General features: G+C 47.4%; 1 protein-coding gene across 1 annotated transcript in view; it reads left to right on the top strand.

Moving 5' to 3' along the window:
- LOC142579877 (MAM and LDL-receptor class A domain-containing protein 1-like) overlaps positions 1-17,797 on the top strand; it is a 276,708-nt gene that overhangs the window by 153,599 nt on the left and 105,312 nt on the right. Inside the window, exons 35-38 of the mRNA XM_075690514.1 lie at positions 1,985-2,233; positions 3,837-3,968; positions 6,100-6,245; positions 16,092-16,176. Coding sequence (XP_075546629.1) covers positions 1,985-2,233; positions 3,837-3,968; positions 6,100-6,245; positions 16,092-16,176 — 612 coding nt within the window. The remainder of the gene's footprint in view (positions 1-1,984; positions 2,234-3,836; positions 3,969-6,099; positions 6,246-16,091; positions 16,177-17,797) is intronic.

The following is a 17,797-nucleotide window of genomic DNA, read 5'->3' as shown; positions in this document are numbered from 1 at the left end:
GCTATAAAAGTGGCGATAGCGTTTATGTAGTTAAGAATACGCCAAAAAAGTGTCTAATTGCGCGGTGGAAGCCATTACCAGCAACATTAAACAAATCATGTGTGCCAGTCTTGCGTTTGTCTTACAATAACTCACTCCTTGCTTCTGATCTGCGCAACTGCAATCTTTTTTGATGCAATGGTACTGAAACATCTCTAAGTAGTTTAATAGTTTTACAGGGCAATGCCATGCGCACTATGTTAAGCCACTCAAAAAGAAACTCACTACTTATTTGCTTGCAAAGTACAAGGTCTTGTGAGTTAATAGTGAGCATGACTATCCTCCCTCAAGATCTTGTAGAAACGAGGTACTCCACAAAAGCTAACTCCTACGAACCTTGCTAATTTGCGTCAACATACGACATTTTGCCTCAGCCAACGCACTGAATACTAGTTAATTCCAAGCCCACTCACCAATTATGAATTTCAGACATGTGCTTAATATTTTACAACTAACCTAATAAACGTAAACGAACTAATGAAGAGTTTTCCCATGTATCATAACATGCTTCTCACTTGTTCCTTTGAGTGGATTGTTTTCTCTTTTTCCTTGTCTGACATTTTTCCGAATTTTCTAAGCTCGAACTAATTATGATTACATTCTGCGATCCCACATTTCGTATTGCACGTATGTTGTGCGTACGCGATGTTGTTGGCCTGCTTCCTAGAGGATGTGGTGCTAGCCAAGATGCTGTTGGGCCACCGTTTTTTTTTTGTGTCACCATACCCACCACTTCCATGCAAATATTGTGGTGGTGAAATAATGTATACCCCAATCTATATATGTGGTGGCGTCCAACATATATTCTATTCGCATACATCGTCTAGAATTTACGCACTCCTTTAGCGGCACCAGTGTATACAGTGATGACATGCCTCCTAATAAAAAGGTGTAGTTCGTTAGCGGGAGCGAATCATTAGCAACGATGACCGATGGGAAAAGGTTTGAGGATGCCGTTCCGGCGCAAATGAAAATATACTAATGTACTAAAAACGCGTCGTCGAGAACTCGCGTGTGGTCGAGGCACGCCTGAGGTGAGCGACCAGCGATAGTGTTGGTCGATGGTTAGCGGGAAAAATGTCACGGGGTCTAATGAAGGAAGGGATATGATGTACTGACTGCTAAGGTACCGTATTGTGAGTATAGGCGACAGGTATAGGGGCGCCGCGGAGGTTGCTTAAGCCATGTTCCGGAAGCATGGCATAGAAAATTGAGCTGCCTTGCGCAGTGCGACTCGAAGTTGTCGTGAATCTCTCGCTTTCTTTTTGGAAACGCAGTGCAACACCTACAAATAGACTGATAAGGAACTCTGAAAACAATGTCGGCATCAGCAAATAAACTGACGTCGTTAACACGCTATATAATACCGTTTATCAGGCATTCTAACCTGATAATAACATTAAAAAGTCAGCGGAAAACAGGTTCGGAAATAAAGCATAAAAAGATACTAAAACAGCTACGAAAGTATGACTGGCCGAAAGCTTCAGTGCAAGCTGAGAGCTCTAATGAGGTGTTATGCAGCACCTTTTAAAGGTTATATGGAGCGAAGAACTGCTGATAAGGTCAAGTCACGTCTGTGAAAGACAACGGGCTCGAAGCTAAAGTTTATACTGTAGTGTTAGTGTCCGAGCGGAAGAACAGAGCGGTATTCACAAAGCTTTCTCATGATCCATAGAGCTTTCTGTTCGTAAGTGTTCCTCGCATTCGACAGGGGGTCTTCGTTAATAATACGTCCAGCATCACGAGCAGCTGGCATGCGCTTTTACGAAGAGCTTTTATGCAAGAACATTTTTTGTGAACACGGGTCCCGGTCCGTTGCTGTAACGTTGCTAACCATAATTTATGCTATAATTTGCTGTGGTTCAATCGTAGATGGCTTTCGAAGTCACGAACCCAGCGCCACACAGTGCCGACTATTTCCTGCCGTTGGTTGCCCCTCGCGCAGGTGAGTCGCGGAGCGCCGAGTTCCAGTGCGGCGACGGCAAGATGGTGCCGCGCGAACGAGTGTGCGACTTCGTGGCCGACTGCGACGACCGCGCCGACGAGCGGAACTGCGGACAGTGCGGCTTCAGCGAGGACGCATGCGGTTGGAACTTGGACGGTGCCCGAAACCAGGGCACGACAGCCTGGCAGTTGGTCCCCATAGGACTGGTTCCCAAGTCGCCACCCAATGGCGCCGACCGCCGCCGCCGTGGTCAGTTAGTACTGGATATTGTGCCATGTGCAACCGAACGCGAGAAAGAGCAGCGCGCGTTTGGCCGGACATTGATATGGGAACTGGATTCCTTGGCTTCCTGCACGTTGCCATTTCGGCGGGCCGACATCATAATAGAGGTTTTCGAGGCAACCAGGTAGTCCTAGACACACGGTCTTTAGGTAGTCCATTGAAGAAATATGTTTTTATGCAGGAAAATAAAGTCATACAGGTCAATATTGACAGGCGATTGGCGTGCCAGCAAGGAATCATAAACACGCACATCCCTACATAGATGTCGATGAAGCCCTCCAACACGCGGCAGTGCTTTTCTTTTTATATTTCGCCCTATCATCCGAGTAAACGTAGATGGCAGGGATGAAAACCGTAGTGCCACGTCACAAAGAGAAGGTCATTTAGTGTGGCACGTTCACCGCACTGTAACAGGTTCTCCGTGTCGTAGCAATGCGAAATCACGTGCTATCCCAATTCTCGCATTTACTTTTCCCGTGCTTGCGCCAGGTTTATGGCCGTGGTCGACGTTGAACACTGTAGTCTATGGGGTCTTGGCCAGCAGGACTTTCAATTTGGTGTTCAGAATTGGAGTCATTGGGAAAGAAAGAGAAAGAAGATAAAGCTGTTGTCACAGCTGTAGCTGCGCTTCTTACCACTCCCCGATGAAGCGTGAAGACTTTTTTCTATTTTAAGAAAAGGCAACGACCATATTACAGCAGTGATCGGAAACATCGAATGTAGCAGTTTTCCGCATAAAACAATTTTTTTTTTATTTTGGATTGGCAGGTTTCTCCCGGAGTTCTAGATTTAGTTAAGAAAAATTTATACCCTTGTACCTCTGCTTTAATTACAATATATTGTCAGGATGAATTCAAACGGGAACAACTAATCTACTACTATGCGTTGTTCTATTTCCATATTCGTCGACGTTTGTAACAGTGGCTAACCCGAAAACAACTTAAGACTACTCCTCGCTTGGAAACCTGCTACAGGGAACGGTTACACATCGCGCTTCCATGTAATTACGCTTAACCGGCAGTGGGACCAGTTACTCTCTGTTAGCATTTCAGTTTGACCTTATGGTAGCTCTTAAACGAAAATGGCACTGCTTGCTGGGATTTAGCTCTTGTAGTTGTAGAGGAATGTCCATTAAATGTGATGGCCTGGCCTCTGTGGCGTGCTTAAAAGAGCCGGCGCCGAAAATATTGCTCTTATTTGAATTCATCCACCGTGTTCAGAAATTCAATCTATGGCCTAGTGCTTGGCACCCGAAAGGCACAACCACTAAAGAAATAGTAGGACCGAGTTTGCACTAACTGTATAAACGCAGGCTAACGTTTATGCAAAAAGAGCAAGAAATTTCTTGCTCATGACTTGTTCATTTCCTAGCCCGTCTAAACAGCAGTACTCGACGCAAATAATCTCTCTGGCTGAGGGCCGGCTGCTTTATTTGTCGTAATTGGGCTCATCGCCCTGACCAATTCATTCGCACATCGCATGTGGAGGTGAGACTGTGTCATCTGCTGGTGGCACAATGATTTGCATTAACTATGAGCGCCAACATTGGGCCTGTTTTTCTTTTTTTCAGGAAATTATTTGCTGGTGTACGCAAACAGTACAATGGTGACACAGCATGGCCGGGCCAGCATCGAATCACCCACGATCAGAAACACCGGGAAACTGTGTACTCTATTCTTTTGGTACAACTACGTCAAAGCCGGTGAGAAACCCACGCAGTGTTTAGTCCACCTGCACTCTGTCTCAAAGTTCGGACGGCTCATGAGCCATATATATATATATATATATATATATATATATATATATATATATATATATATATATATATATATATATATGTAGTATCGTGCGCGCATGTCAACTATCGTTCGCGCTTGTTTCGATTGCCTTGCCTTGCGATTGTTTTGTAATCTGCTTGTGTGCACCACTCCAATCGTGTAGTACTTTCTGGAAGCAATGCGCAAACTAGTGATTACACTGGAAGCTTGGCCTTGTCATCTATAAAAACCAACGTGCTTGACCCGCGGATCAGATTTTCGGCGATCGAAGACTCTGCTACATGTCTCTCCCAAATTCTTTGTCTCCATATGTCGCTTAATAAAAACACGTACAGAGGTGCTCTCAAATTTTGCATTAGGGAGTGTCGTAATTGTCAGTTAATGTTCTTTTTTTCGGCAAATGCTGGCCTGATTGCTAGTAAAGGACGACCCTGTGTGTCTGCAAACAAGGCACGCACAGAATGCACGCACACAAGGTACGCACAGAAGTCGACAGACCGAGAAGACGACGCCAACCCTCTGTATATGCACATGGTTTACATTGAAGAAAGATGAGCACCACATGGGTTTTGAACAACAGGGACTGCTTGTGTTTGCCCGACCATGTAATATCCCCTACGGACTGCAGTGGCCTGTGGGACAAATACCTACCGGTACTTGATACGGCCCAAATGTGTGAGTGTGTGTGTGAGTGTGTGTGTTTGTGTGTGGTCTTATCGTCTTATCGAGTTTACAAGACTTTTGTATTATGTACATTATGCATAGTAAAAGGGAGCAACAAAATCTGCTCAATCCTTATGATAAAAATCTGGTGCATTGCTGTCGCTGACGGTGCTTAATGTTCAATGAACAGATTGACTTCCTCCACGCCTCCTCTCAGCACCCGTTTAGTTCTCTACGTTGGAATGCCTATTATTCAAGAAAGGTGCTTGCAAACTTACTAAATGCTACCGAACCCCTTCTTCACTTTCAGTCTGCGCAGTAACTGTGTTTTCAAGGGCGCATCTCGTTTCCTTCTTACTGGTAATTCGTTAGCTTTACCGTTAACTCCTCATGCTATGGGTTCGATAGACTAAATAATGCATTAATATTTCATTGAATGATTATACACGCGTGTTTCAAACCCTATAGCATCCTAGGCTGGCATGACTAGTGTCGGGTGAATGTTACTGAACAACATTTATTGTAGCAAAGAGAGTTAAGCAGTGAAATTAAGATAATCCGAGTAACGTAGCAACAACGCAACATACATAAGCAGGCGTACATTACGTATTCTACAAACTTTTATTTTACGAGGATGAAAATTTCTGCTCTTTCTGATATCATGCGGTATGGAAATGCAGACAAGTTCTCCGTTAAACTCCAGCAGGGTCTGGTGTTGTGTGTTCTTGAAAATAAGTAAATAAAAGAGATGCTGGCTGTAGCTCTCGTGCTATGTGTGTGTTCCACAAATACGTTGTGCGGAAAAAAAACATGTTTAGTTGTTTACTTATGAACAATTTCACCTGTCTTGTAGGTCTGCGCACTTCATCGACGTAAAACGACATCGAATGAAGAGTTGGCAATAGTGGTTCACTGTGGATAATAATAACTGAAAAAAAGAAACTGTGATTTTAGATGCCTGTCTTCGTGGCCGGGGTAATAGTTGTAGATATGTAGGTTATGCAGCACCCCATTGCCCATCAATATAAGGCTGAGATAATGTATCGATTCTATTCCAATGTAATTCCTTCTCTTGCTTCGTCAGCAATCCGCGGACGCTCTACCTACAGTACCATCACGATCGGCTGGTCGTGAATGATGGGTGAGAAGAAAGAAAAACACGCGACTGAAACGAATGTTTTGCCGGCACGCTACATCATATATGTGTAAACCAACCTGGAATACAATGCACGCAATAAAGATAGCCTAAACTGTTTTGGGCGCTTCTTACAGAATGTAGCATCTGTGCGCTACCTTTTTGGAGACGCGATAATATAGTGTGTAAAGCATAAATCACATTCGCCACCGCGGCATTAACACACTACGTTTGTGATTCTCTGGAAATTTGCGCAGGAGCTGACCTGGACGTGGACCTGTATATGACGGCGGGTGGATACACCATGCCAGTGTGGACCCTCAACGCCTTGGGAAAATCCCCGCCAGAAGGAATCTGGAGTGGAGGGGCCGTGCAAATTGGGCGACACCCGAGTGAAGTCAGCGTAGGTTCCGCTAAACGTACTCGTGCTTCAGTGCTTCACGGGGCGTTGTGGCGAAGGCCACATGGGTGGCAGTACGGCCGCACCCTCGGTATGGGAGTTAGTGCAGTAAACAGCTCATGGTAAATTCCGGCCATCTGAAGTTTTTCATTGTGTACCGTAAGCTGTGATTTAGCGTTCATGCTGCATTAAAAATGGCATCTCCGACCAACTTCAGTACCATGAACACAGCGATAAAATAATTTGCGACCAATTATCTGGAGCAGCTCGCTTATCTATACATATTTAGCAATATTAAAGCTATCTATGACATAACACTTTACTTCTATTATATTTTAATGGGGTGTTGGAACAGTTCAGTTGGCAGCGTCTGTTCGTAATCGAGAAGGAAGGTCACGCAGAGCAGGAACAGCTGGCTGCCCGAACGGCTCACGCTCTTGCTAAGCACTGGTGATCCGGCTGGCCCATTGGTTCCACTGCAGGCATGGAACAGACGATCTGGCTGCCCTTGTCCTTGTGCTCTTCTTCTTCATTACAACTACCCCCGGTGCAAAAAGTGGAGCCATCCTGGCGGCTTACGACGTGGAGACGAGCGGGTCATAGAATTGTTTCAGGCGGTGAACGTGAACAACATCCCGTCCACGGCGGTGCTTGTCGGATGTCGGTGTAAGCGGCTCTATGACATAGTTGACCGGAGAGGTGCGTTCGACGATGCGGTATGGTCCATCATACTGCGAGAGAAGTTTTGTCGAAAGTCCAGGCGTGGTAGCAGGCACAGGCACCAAGACAAGTGGGCCGGGAGCGGAGTCCGGATTCGTAGCGTCGCCATCACGATTGGCTTTTTGTCGTTGTTGGTCGGCGGAGGTGAACTTTCGGGCTAATTGACGGCATTCCTCGGCGTATCGGGCGACGGCTGAAACGGGAGCACACTCTGACGCATCTGGTTTATAAGGCAAAATCGTATCGATGGTAAGGGAAGGATCGCGACCGCAGAGAAGAAAGTATGGAGAAAATCCTGTAGTACTTTCTGTAGCCGTATTATATGCGTACGTGAAAAACGGGAGGATGATGTCCTAGTTTGTATGCTCCTATGAAACGTACATGGCGAGCATATCACCTAGGGTGCGACTGAAACGCTTCGTAAGCCCGTGAGTTTGAGGATGGTACGCCGTGGTGGTCCGGTGAACTATGCGGTATTGAGCAAGCAGTGTTTCAACCACCTGCGACAAAAACACACGGCCTCTATCACTCAGCAGCTCCCGAGGTGGGCCATGACGAAGAATGAAACGATGGAGCAGAAAGGATGCAACGTCACTGGCGGTCCCTGCAGGTAGAGCAGCGGTTTCAGCATAGCATGTAAGGTGATCAACTGCGACAATAATCCATCGTATGCCTGGTCCTTTGCTTGACAGAAGTCTAAGGAACACCTTAGACTTCTGTCAAGCAAAGGACCAGGCAGGATTCCGTAAAGGCTACTCAACAATAGATCATATTCACACTATCAATCAGGCGATAGAGAAATGTGCGGAATATAAGCAACCCTTATATATAGCTTTCATTGATCACGAGAAAGCGTTTGATTCTGTCGAAACCTCAGCAGTCATAGAGGCATTACGGAATCAGGGTGTAGACGAGCCGTATGTAAAAATACTGAAAGATATCTATAGCGGCTCCACAGACACCGTACTCCTCCATAAAGCAAGCAACAAAATCCCAATAAAGAAAGGCGTCAGGCAGGGAGATACGATATCTCCAATGCTATTCACAGCATGTTTACAGGAGGTATTCAGAGACCTGGATTGGGAAGAATTGTGGATAAAATTTAATGGAGAATACCTTAGTAACTTGCGATTCGCTGATGATATTGCCTTGCTTAGTAACTCAGGGGACCAATTGCAATGCATGGTCACTGACCTGGAGAGGCAAAGCAGAAGAGTGGGTCTAAAAATTAATCTGCAGAAAACTAAAGTAATGCTTAACAGTCTCGGAAGAGAACAGCAATTTACAATAGGCAGCGAGGCACTGGAAGTCGTAAGGGAATACATCTACTTAGGGCGGGTAGTCACGGCGGATCCGGATCATGAGACGGAAATAATCAGAAGAATAAGAATGGGCTGGGGTGCCTTTGGCAGGCATTCTCAGATCATGAATAGCAGGTTGCCATTATTCCTCAAGAGAAAAGTATATAATAGCTGTGTCTTACCAGTACTCACCTACGGGGCAGAAACCTGGAGGCTTACGAAAAGGGTTCTACTCAAATTGAGGACGACGCAACGAGCTATGGAAAGAAGAATGATAGGTGTAACGTTAAGGGATAAGAAAAGAGCAGATTGGGTGAGGGAACAAACGCGAGTTAATGACATCTTAGTTGAAATCAAGAAAAAGAAATGGGCATGGGTAGGACATGTAATGAGGAGGGAAGATAACCGATGGTCATTAAGGGTTACGGACTGGATCCCAAGGGAAGGGAAGCGTAGCAGGGGGCGGCAGAAAGTTAGGTGGGCGGATGAGATTAAGAAATTTGCAGGCATGGCATGGCCACAATTAGTACATGACCGGGGTTGTTGGAGAAGTATGGGAGAGGCCTTTGCCCTGCAGTGGGCGTAACCAGGCTGATGATGATGATGATGATGATGATGATGCCAGCGGGTGTTAGCGGTAGCGGTCCGTACAGGTCAATTCCCACACGGTCGAAGGCACGAGCAGGGCACGGAAGCGGCTGTAATAAACCGTGGGCTGGACGAGGCGGAGATTTGCGGCGTTGGCATTGCGGGCACGAGCGGACAAACTTTCGGACAAAAGTAAACATGCCTCGCCAGTAGTAACGTTGCCGCAGGCGCTCATACGTCTTCAAAACGCCTGCGTGTGCACATTGTGGGTCAGTATGGAAAGACGCGCACATGTCGGAACGCAAAGCTTTAGGACTAACCAGGGGCCACTTGCGACCATCGGGCTGTTAGTTGCGTCAATACAAGAGAGTATCCCGGACAGCAAAGTGGGCAGCCTGGCGACGCAGGCAGCGGGGATGGGAGATGCAGGCGAGCCAGAAAGGAGATCCAGAAGAGAGGCCACCCAAGGATCTTTGCGCTGCTCTGATGCGCAGGTGGCGATGTCCACCGAGCATACCGCCTCAGTGGTGGAGAGGGAGGCCGTGTAGGCTGGCAGCGGAGAGCGGGACAGAGCGTCGGCGTCAGCGTGCTTGCGACCTGAGCGGTAGATGACGTCTACACCGTATTGTTGAATGCGCGGAGCCCAGCGGGCAAAGCGTCCAGACGGGTCTCTTAAAGAGGATAACCAACAAAGGGCGTGATGGTCAGTAACGGCATGGAAAGGCCTGCCATATAAATAAGTGCGAAACTTCCCGAGTGCCCAAACGATGGCCAAGCATTCTTTTTCTGTGACGGTGTAATTGCGTTCCGCTTTGGTCAGCGCACGACTGGCGTAAGCAACGACGTACTCGGAGTAGCCAGGCTTGCGCTGCGCAAGGACAGCGCCAAGGCCAATACCACTGGCATCGGTATGCACTTCAGTTGGGGCGGTGGGGTCGTAGTGTCGCAGTACAGGCGGAGACGTCAGGAGACGGCTTAAGGTCACGAACGCGGTGTCGCAAGCAGGAGACCAGGAGGCTAGGTCGTTGGCGCCACTTAAGAGTTGTGCCAAAGGTGATATAATTGAGGCAAAATTGCGAACAACGCGTCTGAAGTAAGAACAGAGGCCGATGAAGGCACGGAGTTCTTTGAGTGTCTTAGGTTTTGGAAACTCTGTCACAGCGCGAAGTTTTGATGGGTCGGGGCACATGTCGACGCGACCTAGAATCATGAGCTTGCGCACGGCAAACTGGCACTTTTTTCAGGTTCAGTTGCAGGCCTGCGTTGGTCAAGCACGTCAACACTTGCCTAAGGCGAAGAAGGTGTGTGCTGAAATCAGGGGCGAACACAACGATGTCGTCGAGGTAGCACAAACACGTGCTCCATTTTAGACCGCGCAAGATATTGTCCATCATTCGTTTAAACGTAGCAGGCGCATTTCATAGGCCAAATGGCATCACATTAAATTCGTATAAACCATCCGGAGTATTGAATGCAGTTTTAGGGCGATCAACTGCTGACATCGGGACCTGCCAGTAGCCCGAATGTAAATCCAACGAAGAAAAAAAATCAGCGCCTTGCAAGCTGTCCAGACCGTCGTCAATGCGTGGTAGAGGGTAAACGTCTTTTCGCGTTATCTTATTAAGACGGCGATAATCGACGCAGAACCGAATAGAACCATCTTTTTTTGTGGCGAGAACCACCGGTGATGCCCACGGGCTATTGGAAGGTCGAATAACGCCGCGCTGAAGCATGTCGTCCACGTGCTCACTGATCACCTGACGTTCCTTGGCGGATACGCGGTACGGGCGCTGCCGCAATGGCCCGTTGTGGCTCACGGTTGACGTGCGACCCAGATTAGGCTGAGCCACATCAAAAGAAGAACGGAACTGGGCAATCAGGTGAAGAAGCTGGGAGCGCTGCTCGGAAGTAAGATCATCGGCAATGAAAGGTGTGAATAAGTCAGGTGATGGCGGAGCAGAAGTGGAAAGTGTACAGAAGTCAGTGAGCTCTGTATACGAAGCATCCGGTACGTCGGTTATAAACATGTCATCAAGAGGCTGAACTTGGGCAAGTGCTTCACCGCAAAGAGCCGTCAGGGCTGTAGGAAGAGGATTGCAGACAACGATGGCGCTGAGACCGGCTGAAATGTCAAGCGTGGCGAAAGGAAGGGGAACATCTTTGCGGGTTATGAAGAGTTCCGAAGGAGTGAAGAGGACAGTGCCTTCAGAGACAGCGCCACAGAAGACGGGAACAACGGCGGACGAGTACAGCGGTATGGCGATGTCTTCCCAAAGGACAAGCTTAGCGGGAAGAGAAGTGGCGCCGACGAGGGGTACGTTACACAGAGGCGATAATTCGACTTCAGCACGTGCACAATTGATGACTTCGCGAAAGAAAGTCCCACCCAAGTATCACGTCGTGAGAGCAGGACTGAAGAACCACAAATTCCACAATATAGAGAACGCCCTGAATAACAACTCTAGCTGTGCATGCTGCAGAAGGCTGCACTGGCTGGGCGCTTGCTGTGCGAAGAGAAAACCCAGAAAGTGGCGTCGTAACTTTTCGTAAGGCGCGAGAGAGGCGTTCGTTTAGGACAGACACGGCTGCTCCAGTATCCATTAGCGCAACGGTAGGGACGCCGTGAACAGTAGGGTCGACAACGTTCGAAGGCGACAATGGAGGACTTGTACAGATCGATGGCGACGCAGTTCTTGCCTCCTGAACTGCGGCGCTTAGTTTTCCTCTTGCGTGGGTGAAGGGCGTCGACGCATGGGTGATAACGAGTGGCAACGCGAGGAAGGCGAACTACGCGTAAAGACAGGATGCTCGGCTGGTGGCCTGTTCGTCTGCCGACTAAAATAAGTGTATGAAAAGGTTGCACGTCGGCGTACGGAGGCAACTGCACCAGCCCATCAGAGTGCAGCATGCGGCGGCGGCAGAGTCGTGCAACATGGCCGGGAATACCGCAGGCATAACATATGGGCCTGTTGTCTCGTGTGCGCCAAGGATTAGCAAACGCAGGAGCAGGTCGATGAACGGGATGACGAGCGGGTGGTAGCGACCGTGGATGTAGCGCAACGAGTGGTTGACGAGGAGGCTGCGCCGCGACGGATGCGTAAGTAGGTGGCGCGGCGCCAGGGTACAGCTTATGCTGCATTGGTAGAGCCTCAGCAACTTGAGGCTGCGCGGCGACGGATGCGTAAGTAAGTGGCGCGGCGACAGGGTACTGCTGATACTGCATAGGTAGAGCCTCAGCAACTTGCTCTTCAATAACCCGCCGGAGCGTTGGGGCGAGCTCTGTAGGAGGCTGTGACGGCAGCGGCTGCTGTTGGGGTAGCTCAGCGAAGGGCAGTAGAGAGAGCTGTAGTGCAATTTGCTCCCGCACGAAAGCTTGGATTTGTGTGAGCAGGGGGGACCGATCAGTGAAGACGGTCATGGAAGACGGTCATGGAAGAGAGGGCCTCGTCAGCCACTGAGGGGCGCCTGGTCAAATCGCGCTGCCTCCTCAACTCGTCCTAGCCTTGGCACAAGTTTATGAGCTCTGCTACGGTGCGCGGACTCTTGGCGATTAACATTTGAAAAATGTCATCGGTGTTTGCGCAGGTCCAGAACCTCTTCGATATAACAGGTGAATGTTTCACCGGGTTGTTGCGCTCGCTCTCGTAACTGCTGCTCGGCGCGCAACTTGTGGACGGCGGGGCGACCGGAAACTTCAGCGAAACTGGCTTTGAACGCGGACTCAAAGTCGGCTTCGTGATTTTTAAACCACAGGTGAGCCACTCCCGCAAGGTAGAAGAGGACGGCATTTAACTTGGCGGTATCGTCCCATCGATTGTTCAAGCTCACCCGTTCGTATGTAGACAACCAGTCATTGACGTCCTGCTCATCCGTACCCCTGAAAACCGCTGGATGGCGTTGCGGGACAGCGCCGGAGCAGGCAACGGAGGGTGGCGGCGACGTCGGCTGGGGAGAGTCAGGCATGACGGGAGGCAGAGTCCGAGACCGGAGTTCCAGGGTGTAGATGTTCTTGAATACCCCGCACCTTCCACCAATTGTAATGGAGTGTTTGAACAGTTCAGTTGGCAGCCTCTGTTCGTAATCGAGAAGGAAGGTCACGCAGAGCAGGAACAGCTGGCTGCCCGAACGGCTCAAGCTCTTGCTAAGCACTGGCGATCCGGCTGGCCCATTAGTTCCACTGCAGGCACGGAACAGACGATCTGGCTGCCCTTGTCCTTGTGCTCTTCTTCTTCAATACAATATAAAGAAATTGCGGCAGAATTCATCTCACAATGACGGTCGATGCTAATGCGAATAGCGTTTGAGCAAAGCAGCGGGAGACCGTATTCCTGAAGCCACATTTATTTAAAGCGTCTAGTTGTCATTCTGAGATGTTCATTGATTTGGTTGTGCTCCACACGCTATACTTTGCTATAGTACTGGCTTGTCAAGGCCACCTATGAGAATGGCGGCATGACGACAAATGCATGGTGCCTACACCGTGACGGTAGTATGATGAAGGAATGATATCTGTGGGACAAATGCGGTATAGCAACGATGACCTGTCCCCAATCCGATGCCAATTTTTGTATGAAGAAGCTGGAATCACGAAGACGGGACAAACATGGTGACATGTCGTTACTGAAGTGATGACCATGGTAAAACTACAGCGCGACGACGATGACTTAACGACAACATCATCATAACTACTGCTTGGCGAAGATGGCCCACGACGACTGGGAGACAAGAGTCGGGTGTCAAAGTTACAATTACGACGATGGAAGGACCGCGACGGCATCCCAATGGTGGTATGACAACCAATGCATAACGACGACTGTATAAGAGGGCGTTATCACAATGGTGACATAAAAACAGCGATTGACATAACAATCACGATTGAATGGCGACAGCATGGTTAGCATAGAATGAAGAGCTAGAAATTATGTCGATAAATTGACAAAGATGGTATGACGACAGCAGGATGGTGTTAGTGAAGCGATCACGATGGTGAAACGACAGCGTAACAACCATGGCATGACGATTACAATGCGGCGAATGTGCAATGAGAATGGCTGACGAAGATAGCATCAGGATAGTGAAATGTCGAACTTCTAATGACGACGATGGAACGAATGCGACCACAGCCCATTGATGGTATGACAACGGTTGTATGACGAGAACTGTATGACCACGACTCAATGACGACGATGCCACGGCAGCGAGATGAGAACAATGAGATGATGACGAGTATACGATGACAATGGCGTCACAGTGGCTGTATCATGAAACCTGTATGGTGATGATGGCATGACGAAAGACGGCTGACGAAGTTGAAGTGAAGGCGCTGGCGCGGCCACGACGCCATGGCGACGACGGTGCGACAACAGATGCATGATAACGAATGACAGATGATTACAGCTTTACAAGGGAGGAATAATCAAGATTGAATGAGGGCAGTGTGATTGTAACTCAATGACCATGAAAGATTGACGTTGATGGAACGAGAAAGAGGGTAGGACGACGGCGGCATGACAACGATGGCGTGATTACGACGGTATGGCGAGTGTCGGGTGACAAAGCTGGAATGATGTCAATGCAACAAACACGAAACCATCACGATCCCGCACATATTGTGTATCTTAGATAACTCGGACAACTTGGACAGCTTGGACAAGCAGAAAGTGAGCGGGTGGCAGCATGACGAGAGTCAGATCACGAAGCTGGAATGATGGTCATTGAACGACCACGATCTCATCATAATGGTAGTGCAGACGCGCACGTGGTGGCCGCGGCGCCCACTCCTGGATTGCGTTGCGGAGAATTCGCGTCATTGGAAATCGACTTATGCCGGTTTCCGTGGAAGAGACGTTTTTAAAGCACTTCTTTTGCTTCGTCATTGCATTACCGCTAAATAACCAGCACCAAAGTATAAAGAAATTCGATTGTCCGCGAAAACACGTCGAAGCACGAGCAAAACGCCGCGCCTCGCGAGTAATCCAGCTGCGTCTTAGGATTCGTTTTGCTAAGTGAAATATGCTAGCTAGGTTTTCACTGTTCCCAGATGAGTGGCAGCCATTCCGCTAAACATGACAAAAAATAGGTGGTGAAAAAAAATTTTTTTTTCAATTTAGGAGAGGCACAGATCCCGAGCATGTGTCGAAGGGGGCGTGGCTGGATGCTGCCTAGGTTTCGAAAAATGTTGATTTTGAGGTAAATATTTCACGTGCGCGCAAATGACACACTGGGCCATGTTACGGAAAGAATAGAGATATTAAATTACACAAAAACAAAAAATCTATTTTTTTCGGAAACTTTGCCTACCCTGTTCCCTTAAGACTGTATGACGGCGACTACGGCACGAGGACGGGATGTGACGTCTCAGCAAACCGCTTGTGTTGCGGCTGCGCCTCTAATGGCATGCCGTCCCAACCGAAACCCTTCACAGAGGAAGACGGCATGGATTTTTCTGAAGCTTTAACTTCCGCCAGCTCTCTGGTATCTGGTGCTTGCGATAACAGGGCCGAGCATAATTTTTTAAGCAAAAAAACATACCTCCGTGATCCGTACGCTATCACAGATCCAGCCTGATTGCAGTGCGACTTGTGTTTAAAAACAGCGGCCAGGACTATTACAAGCTTGTCCTTGTGATAAATCCACCTAAGTACCAGCGCCATTTCGCTGAAGCTTTACTGTTGTCACAACTGTAACAGTCTAACTGGTGGGCATAATACATGTAGGAAAAAAAACACGTGAGGGTTCTCTAAACCCACAGTCGGTTGCGTCCCTGCGCACTATGGGTTAGTGCGGTACCGGCAAACCATATCTTATGTTGGTTAGTGATTGAATTAGTGATGGATTGAAAGCAGGGCAAGCAAAAGTTGCTACAGCACTGAAAGCGGCCACTGTATGGCTGAATCTGACTGGGAAACGACGGGCGAAGAAAAAGTGCCGCAGTCATACACTGCGGCGAAGCGCTCACAGTGAAGTGGTGCGGCCCAAAATACCCACACCTGTTAGAAAGCTACAAAAGATCTCCCACGATTCGGGAGTGATTAGGTGCCAAATCTTATGAATATGTTTACTCCGTGCTTCTTCTGTACGTCACATTGAACTATAATCTATCATTAAAAATATTTGAAACGGTGCCCTGAAGTCACTACTAATAACCATATTTTCACATTACGAAGGACAATGTGCCTTGATTTTGACTTGCACTGTACTTTCCCTGAGTACTGAAGTGCGAACCACATTGTCGTTGCAGTTCTACTTCTCAACCAACCAGTACCCTCAAGCAAGGGCGCTGTTTGCCGTGGACGTCATACACTACAGTACATGCACCCTACCATGTGAGTTTAAACTAATAGCAACACTATAGAGAATGGCTAGCATTTGCGGAGACCAGATACTTAGTTGTCCTGCATCACTGAAACTTCAATTGAGTAAATCTGCTAAGCCTGACAATATTTATATATCAAAATGTTCACGGAATAGTGAAACCTGAAGTTGCTCTGCATTCACATCATTCTAAAATAAAGTTGTGAATGCATAGAGTTTTCTACAGAAATTACCAGAGGAGACTGTGGTGATAATGTCTTATAGAAGCTATAAGTATGGCGGTTGACCTAACACGGGAAGGATGTGCAATAAATAAATAAATAAATAAATAAATAAATAAATAAATAAATAAATAAATCTTTATTGTTTCTTATAAATATACAACATCCTATTTAGGCAGTACATGGTTAGGCCTGAAGTACATCCTTTTGGATTCAAACGTATTTGTAACTTTACAAAGTGCCCATATTCACAAAGCATTGAGTGGTATAAGTAACAATCCGCTAGGATTATGCATGCGCACACAGATATTACCTTGCTGTTTTTACAAGACCATCGTCATCCTGAAATTTCGATTAAGGGCATTGCATAATGTCAGAAGAAATTTTGAAGCCGCAAGCCTGAAGAGTAAACAAGTATATGTACTACCAGTAATTTCCATAATATATGCAGGGTCACATTGCCAGAGTTTTCGCAGTAATATTTGTAGGAAACCTTGTGGGAAAGCACTTGTAAGGGTTTTACAGGAACGTTTCCTATTTGAGTCAGGCTTATTGCTTCCTGTGAAAGACTTGTGAACGCATATTTTTCTTTCCATAAATATGTCTCTACGTTAATTCTTCCGTTGAGGTTGGTGCTTGCACTTGAGCACCACTAACTTGGCTGAAAACTGTGTTTCTTTTCGATGCCCACTGGACCATGAGAAGTTAGGTGCAAGGAGTACGCCAAGGTAGTTGTGAAGGTTGGTGCGTGTAACAGGCATAGTATTTTCTGAGTGATCGAAAGCAGAAGATGCGTTTTTGTGGGACAGTGATGTTAGTTTACATTCATCAGTGTTTAGGACCATTTGCGAAGAAGTGTAATAGTTAGTAATGGTGTAAAAATCACGTTGAAGAGTGACGTGACCGGATAGTGAGCAGATTTTATGATAAATTTCGCAGTCGTCAGAGAAAGAGCGTACGCGCCGTGGTACCTTAGTGGCTTTGGTGTTGTGCTGTTAAGCACTCCGATTTTTACGCCGAATACTGCAATGAGCTTTATCGGAAATCTTACATTTTGCCAGGGATTCAGTTGCATCATGTACTTTGGTTACCCTGTAGAGGTGCTTCTTTTAATTTTGCAAGCTACGCAGAGCTTTAGGGATGTATATATAGCTGTGGTGTTACTGTTTCCACCTAACCATGAGAGGAGGGTGATTTGGCCTTGAGAAAAATGCTGAAAGTTGAGCCATTACTAATTTTGATTTAATTTGGAGCCGCAATTTGTTACCTCACCCGAATTTGCAGTGTCATCTTTGGCATTTGTGGAAGCAGTTGAAAACTCTTGTAAAGTCGATCTACGGGGTCGCGTCGGTGGACTTGTTAGATAAGGAGACGGCCTTTTTTAAAGGATAAACGTAGATGGCGTGGCTAC

Source organism: Dermacentor variabilis, chromosome 4, assembly GCF_050947875.1.
Source record: "Dermacentor variabilis isolate Ectoservices chromosome 4, ASM5094787v1, whole genome shotgun sequence".
Classification (NCBI taxonomy): Eukaryota; Metazoa; Arthropoda; class Arachnida; order Ixodida; family Ixodidae; genus Dermacentor; species Dermacentor variabilis.
The sequence above is the reverse complement of the archived record's forward strand: the minus strand, read 5'-3'. Positions and strand labels throughout refer to the sequence as shown.